General features: G+C 38.6%; 1 protein-coding gene across 1 annotated transcript; it reads left to right on the forward strand.

Annotated features, from left to right (window-relative positions):
- The first annotated feature begins 530 nt into the window (after nt 1-530).
- LOC123799343 (vomeronasal type-1 receptor 4-like) lies at nt 531-1,527 on the forward strand. The gene is given in 2 exon segments (XM_045808388.2): nt 531-1,483; nt 1,485-1,527. Coding segments are annotated over 2 exon segments (996 nt in total).
- The last annotated feature ends 6,472 nt before the right edge of the window (nt 1,528-7,999 follow it).

The raw sequence follows: 7,999 nt of genomic DNA on the forward strand, positions 1-7,999 counted from the left end.
AGATGGTCATGTGCCCCTCTGGAGGAGTTGGAGTTGTCTCCTGGTGAATGACTATAACAATAATGTGTGTGCTATGTATACACACTATGCATTAATGTTATGCATTAAAATACATAGTAATTTTTTATTATTCATGACAGAGGATGGAAATTCATTCAAATATTTGATGTGAAGTTCAGAACATACATATAGAATATGAATTGAATCTGTATAAATCTGAAATATTGTTTTAAAGTGCAAAAAACTTCTTCAGATACTTATTTCTAAGAATTACAGTTATGTTTTCATAAAAAGTTTGCTTTATCTCAGCCCACATATTCCTGTGCAGTGACATCAATAATCCTTGATATTTACCTCTGGAACTAATTCTTACTTTCCTGAATGTTGTTACAGAGCATCTGCACAACCTCCTGCTCAGGGTGATCTTACCTCATGGAGTCTCCATATGATCCCATTATTTCCATCAGGTTTACAAATCATTTTGGGTTCCTTTTGAATCTGAGAAAAAGTGTATCAAAGTAAAGAGGCCAATGAATGTGATGGTTTCAGGTGATACTATTTTGGGAGTGTTCATTCTCTCTCAAATTGGGATTGGTTTTATTGGAAACACATTGCTACTGGTGTTACTCATCAACACCCTCTTAGTCCAGCTACCTACAAAGAAGCCTATAGATTTGATATTTATCCATTTGATTTTAGGGAATGTCATGACAATTGTTTTCAGTGGGATTCCAGAAGTAATGAATGCCTTTGGAGTAAGAAATTTTCTAGACGACATTGGTTGTAAGGCAGTGCTCTACATCCACCGAGTCACCCGGGGTCTTTCCCTCTGCACCACGTCTTTCCTGAGTATTGTTCAGGCCATCATTATTACTCCCAGCAACTCTAGGTGGGCATGGCTCAAACCCAAAATCTCCACATACATTTTTCCCGCTTTCTGTTCTTTCTGGATCATCAACATGCTGATCTACATCCGTGTCATCCTAACCACTGCGGCCCCCTACAACAGCACAGAACTTGACAAATTCTATTCTCTGACATACTGTATTGGGAAGGATGCTGATGACATTCAGTCAGGTGTGTTTAGAGGGTGCATGTTCTTACGAGATTTCCTGTGTATGTTCCTCATGATCTGGACCAGTGTGTACATGGTAAAGTTCCTTTTCGCACATCGCAAGACAGTCCAGCACGTCCACAGGACCAGCCTCAGCCCAAGACCCTCTCCTGAAACCAAGGCCACCCACACAATCCTGGCACTGTTGAGCTGCTTTGTTTTCTTTTACTGGAGCAATAGTTTCCTTACCATTTATGTAAGTTATCAACATAACGTAAAAGGGCTAGAGAACATCACTATAATTCTCTTCCATTGTTATTTGGCAATCTGTCCTTTGGTACTAATCAAAAATCATAACAAACGATTCTTTCTGAAGTGTGTCACTGCAAAGACGAAAAAATCCTCTCAACACACAATTTCCCTCAAAACATGATGCCCTCACACACTTTTCTGATACAATGGGCTTCAACTAGAATTTCCCACCCTTAATTTAGGGAAAGTCAAATTGTGAAAGAGTGCTAAGAATTGTCCCTTTGGGGGCTCCTGGGTGGCACAGCGGTTAATCGTCTGCCTTCGGCTCAGGGCATGATCCCGGCGTTACGGGATCGAGTCCCACATCAGGCTCTTCTGCTATGAGCCTGCTTCTTCCTCTCCCACTCCCCGCTTGTGTTCCCTCTCTCGCTGGCTGTCTCTCTCTGTCGAATAAATAAATAGAATCTTTAAAAAAAAAAAAAGAATTGTCCCTTTGGACATCTCTCAAACCATTCAGTTTCAGGAAGATAGGGAATAAAGGACTAGACTTGTGGAATACAACATGTTTGAGAGAATTACACTTGAATGGGGCAAACTTTATCTTATAATGATTCTAAAAAACACATTTTGATTTTTTTGCATTACCCTATTTTTAAGAGATCTTTCCTAATGTGACAGATCTATTGGTGCACTTACAGTAACTACACTTGCTAGAACCTGCTAGACAGATCTTACCTTTGACCAAAGGATTTGGTATCTGCACTATTCCATAACTTACACCTTGGAGTCAATACATGAGTTCATCTTATATTGTCAGTTATATCTGGCTTGACCGTAAACAGTGATATGTACAAATATAATGGTTTCCCTCATCTTAGGAATAACACCCCAATCCCCCAAAAAACTATCCTCATATCCTTTATGAAGTCCCACTTTACTTCCTATATGCACACCTTTCAACATATTTGCATCACTGGAGGTATTTCTTGAATAGGTCTGTTTTTCAAAGGCATGTTTTTTGTGTCAATAGCAAAATATGTTTTCTTCGTAGGTTTCTACTTTTAGAAAGAAATGGAGCCATTCCCATCTGTCACATTACACTCTATCAGAATACCTCAAGAATTCTGCTAGAAAAGAGCTAAAATTTTCAATATATATTTAAAAATATTTTTCCCTAAGAACTATGCTCAAACAAATGTAAGGGAGTGAAAATGACACTGAAGTGAAGCTGTCAGCACATGAGTGACTCTTACAGCACAGATCTTTTTGCTTCATAGCTTCTCAGGAAAGAGAAAACTGGGAATTGGAGCCAGAGAACACAGAGTGACTGATGAGGTAAATAACAAACAAACAAACAAAATTCAGCTAGATAAAAACAAGGAAGGCATGAGAACACTCAAACTGAAAACAATTACAATAAGCAAATACTAATTTTTAGAAGCTAATGTGAATATTTCTAAACAGATAAATACTGGGACTTGTGATGGGGAGGGTACTACAATAATGATAAAGGTTAAGACAACTGAGAAGAACAAGTTGCCCTAAAATTTTGTACCCTCAAAAGATTAACGTCAATATAATTATAAACAGAGGACAGCATATCCATGATTTTAGGGGAGGACTCACACAAAATTATTTCAGTAATTGATATCCCTATAAGGAAAAATTGTGCATTTAAAATACATACCGTGGATCAATGCAAATCAAAACCATAATGAGATACTTAACACCCACTAGATTAGCTAAAATAAAGAAGATTGATGATGACAAGGGTGGAGAGGTTGTGGAGAAATTGGAACCCTCATACACTGTTGGTGGGCATGTATAATGGTGTAGCCATTTTGGAAAACAATGCAGAAGTTTCTCAAAAACTTAAACATAGAATTAACATACAGCCCAGCAATTCCACTCCCAAATAATTGAAAAGAGTTTTCCAAACAAAAGAAGGTGTATGTGAATATTCACAGCAGCATTATTCATAATATAAAAACATGGAAACAACTGATATGTCCACCTACCAGTGAGTGAATGAAAAGCTGTGGTATAGTCATAATATGGAATCATATTCAGGAATAAAAAGAAAAGGACTGATACACAGATGAACCATGGAAACATGCTAAATGGAAGACTTGAAACTTTTTTTTTTTTTGAGAGAGGATGAATGGCACAGGGACAGAGGGAGAGAGAGAATCTGAAGCAGACTCTTCACTGAGTGCAGAACCCAACGAGTGGCTTGATCTCATGACCCTGAAATCATAAACTAAGCCAAGATCAAAAGTCATACACTTATCTGCCTGAGCCACCCATGCACCCCTGGAAGAAACTAATCATAGAAGACTATATAATGTATCAATCCACTTATATGATGTTTCCAGAATAACCAAATCCACAGAGACAGAAATTAGATTATCACCTGCCTCAGGCTATGGGCAAGAGTGGGTGGGAAAGGGAGGGGTGAAACATGGAATGCTTTGACTGGGCGCAGAGTTTCCTGTAGGGGTGATGAAAGCATTCTAACATAGATTGTGGTGATGGTTGGTTGCACAGATCTGTAAATATGCTAAAAACCACTGAATTGTATACTTTAAATTGGTGAATTATATGGCATGTAAATGATAGTTCATTAAAGCCATTATTAAAAAGAGGATATACATCATTGGACAATATACCTAAAATTTTAATTTAAAGTACATATTAGAAATTATTTTCAACCCTGAGTTAGAGAATATACATTTGTTCACATATACAATTAGACCATTTAGAAACTTGGAACATTGAGAAAGATGACCTGAGTGAGGAGGGCATAACATTTCTAAAGAAATAAGCAGAAGTGTTTCTACACAGATCACATTCTGTGGCTTCTATGAAAATAAGATAGCAAGTTAAACAAGACAAGAAAGCCTGCAACATTTTTGAAATTGGAAATACTTTTAAGCATAACTTATTGATGAGATAATGTTAGAGAAATGATATATTATTCATTCTTAAATATTGAAATGCTACATAACAAAATTGAACAATGCAGCTCAGGAGGTAAGTGGAGGACAACTGATGACCCTAAAAGGAAAAAAATCTAATAATATGATAAATTGAGGGTTCAAATTAAAGCAATATAAAAACTAAAATGCAAAAAAGAGCAAATGTCAATAAATAAGTTACACAAAAAACAGACACAAATGAAACAAAAAATTAAGAGAAGGAGAAAGAAGAAAGCTAAGGAATGTACCTTGACAAATATTATAGAGTAAGTGATTTCAAGACAGAGCTAATAAAAATACATGTAACTCAATAAAGCTGAGTTGAGGAAGAGAATTCGTGTGTAGATCACCAAAGCAATCAAAACAGTAGTTTAAAAAGCTACATACATGGGATTTCTGCTTCTGGCAATGTTGGAATATGTAATTTAGACAGCCCTCCGACTGAAAATAGCTACAAAAAAATGGATAATTATAAGAAAGCCGGCTCTAATTCAAGGAAGAATAAAGAGACCATGTAGAAAGAGTAGACTCAGATTGAGGGCCCATATTTTGTGCTGTGTTCATCATGGAGATGTTTACTAGTTATTGCAAAAATTTCTGGGGGAGAGAGAGAGAGAGAGAGAGAGAGACTTTGCAGATCTTTTAACTGTCTCACAAAACCGAGGAACCAAAAGCAGAGCTCAGGGCTCACACAGAGTGAGCATGCCTGTTACCAAACCCACGTATGGCTAGCTGCCCATTACTGGAAAAATCTACTCAAGGGATGTGTTTTGATTGGAAAGGAATTTGTGCTTCATTCTGGAAGCCAGTAAACTGGAGAGAAGGCAGATTCTTGTCCAAAGGCCAGCTCTGAGGTTTCTGCCTATCCCAGGGCTTTTTAAAGTGGTTTAGGGTAAGCAGTAAGGTAGTGCAGTGATCTGCAACATTTCTCCTTATCTCAGTGCTGGTGTTGGGGTGGGGGTAGAGTTGGACTCCAGGTTCTGGTTCCTGTTTCCTGGTATGTAGGAATATGCTGTTCCTTCTGCACAGGAGGGCGTGTCTATAGATGTGCAAAAGGAGGTTAGTAAAATAATTTGTGTGACCTAAAAAAGAAAAACATTTTGCTAAAAAAATTGCTAGGCTAATCAAAGAGCCTATGTGGGTTCAAACAGACTTGCTGACCTCCGTGGCCTGGGAAAGTTCTGGTCCTTCAGTCCTCAAGGCCATTTGTCTGTCTGCTACAGACCAAGGGATTTAGGTCAACCAGTAAAGAGTGTGCTAACTTGAAGCAAGTAAACCCTTAGGACTGGCCAGAACTGGTAGGATACACACACACACACACACACACACACACACACACACACACACTCTCTCTCTCTCTCTCTCTTCTATACCTACCCCTATAGATTTATTTTAAGGAATGACCTCATTTGACTGTGAAATGTGGCATTTCTGAAATATGTATGGCAGGATGGCTGTCCTCAAATACAGGTAAAGTCTGATGTTGCAATCATGAGTCCAAATTCCATATGGTGCCTGGAATCTAGGTAGGATTTCCATGTTAAAGACTTGAGGTAGAATTTCTTCTTCTCCAAGGAACCAATTTTTGCATTTAAGGCCTTGAAGTGATTGGATGAGGCCCACCATCAATATCGAAAAAAATCTTCCTAATTTAAAACCATCCAGACTAGTGTTCAACCAACCAACTAGGTCAAGTGAAACATAAAGTTTAACCATCACAGCATGATTACTACAAGCCTTTGCTGTCTGCAAAGAGCAAATGTAAAGCCCCTCTGAGCAGATATCACCCAAAGTCTCAGATGACTTATATAGTGTTTTACTTACCATGTTCAGCCTTCCAGGGAACATAACCTGAAAGAAAAGGCGAGATCATTGATGGAAGAAAAAAAAATCATAGACAAGGGGTACAAAGCGATATACAAGTCATTCATAGAGTTCAAAATAACTGTCTTGCCTCTGGAGAAGTAATTTAAAAGTCCAAAGTATAAACATGGCAGAAACAATGGAAATGGGAGGAGGAGTTAAGGTGGCAGAGGAGTAGGGGACCCTAATTTCTAGTCCCTGGCATTCAGCTAGTAGTTATCAAATCATTCTGAATACTTGTGAATTGAAAGCAACTGGACATCTGAGAAAGAATTGCTGCGGTTCTACAAATAGAAAAGTGACCACTTTTTGCAAGGTGGGAGTGAGGAGATGTGAATCTGAAGTGTTATAATGGAAGATAAACCATGGGGGGGGTGAGCCTCTATAAGTTTGGTATCAGAAACTGTTATAAGCAGTGGAGACCAAAATCAGAACATTTAGAAGTATGCTTACAAGGGGTAAAAGCCAGACAGGGGGTAAAGCCAGGCAGAATCCCAGGTGGTACAAGATGGTGTCTGAATCCCTAAGGTCTCAAAAAGAATGGGGGTGCCCAAGCATGGCAGAGTCCCAAGCATCAGAGAGGGGAAGCCAGCCGCAAAGAGTGAGTCCAGGTGATGGCTTTCTGCTCAGTGTTGCCATAAGCTTCAAACTGCTACATGGTACAGTGAAGGCTCTCTAAGCAGGAACCCATCAAGAGGCAAACCCAAGGGGAGACCCTACTCCTTTCCCCAGGAGGAGTGGCAAAGGGGCAGGCTGCAGGAGTCCATAAATTTTTGAAACTTGAAATGGGGTCGTGCACCTTAGATAAAAATGGTCAGTCACATGCTGGAGGAACATGGAGTTTCAGTGGAAATCAGGGAGACAAAAGTGATTGACTGCTTTTTGTGAGGGCTCACTGAAGAGTGGAGTATCTGATCTCTCTGGGACTAGAGATCAGGGAGCTGCCATTTTCATCTCCACTGTCCAATTGGTACTGAAAGCCTTCAGGGAACAAAATAACCACATAAAGCATACTGGAGCCCTTTATACTGAGCCTGGACACCTGACTGTGCTGGTATAATTCTTCCCAGGGTAAGACAGCTGAGAATCAGTGCAACAGGCCCTTCCCCCAGAACATAAGGAGGGATTTCTGGATAATACCGAATTTACTGATCTTAGAGAACTGTAAAACCTCAGATCTTGGGTAAATTAGTATATAACATCCATGGTTTTTTCTCATTATTCTTCAGGCTTTTAGTGTTACATTTTTTTTTTCTTTTCAGGTACTTTTTTTATTGTATCAACTTTTATATATGTTTTTCTTTCTTTCCTATTTTGAGATCTAGAGCCTTCTAACAGACCAAAATGCACCCACTGTCTAATTTATTCTTCTGTTCTATTCAACTACTTGTTAGATATTATTTTCTCTCTTTTTGGTTTCAGTTCTCTTCTGATTTGTTTAGTGCATCTTTCTCTGGTGTCATTGTGTTATTTTTGTATTTTCTCTCTCATTCATCTATTCTTTTTTGGACATAATGATAAGACAGAAGGACTCATTCCAAAAGAGAGAATAAGAGCAATACTCACTTGCCAGGGACTTAATCAATATGGATATAAGTAAGATAGGAACTAGAATTGAAAACAACTATTATAAAGATACTAGCTGGCTTGAGGAAAGCATAGAAGACACTAGAGAATCCCTTTCTGGAGAAATAAAGCAACTAAAACCTAGTCAGGTAGAAGTCAAAAAGGATACTACTGAGATGCAATCAAGGATGGAGGCTCTAACTGCAAGGATAAACAAAGCAAAGAGAGAGTCAGTGATATAGAAGACAAAATAATGGAGAATAAGGAGGCTGAGAAGAAGAGAGAT

This window comes from Ursus americanus, chromosome 5 (assembly GCF_024610735.1).
Source record: "Ursus americanus isolate L20-20 chromosome 5, mUrsAme1.1.p, whole genome shotgun sequence".
In the NCBI taxonomy this organism is placed as follows: domain Eukaryota; kingdom Metazoa; phylum Chordata; class Mammalia; order Carnivora; family Ursidae; genus Ursus; species Ursus americanus.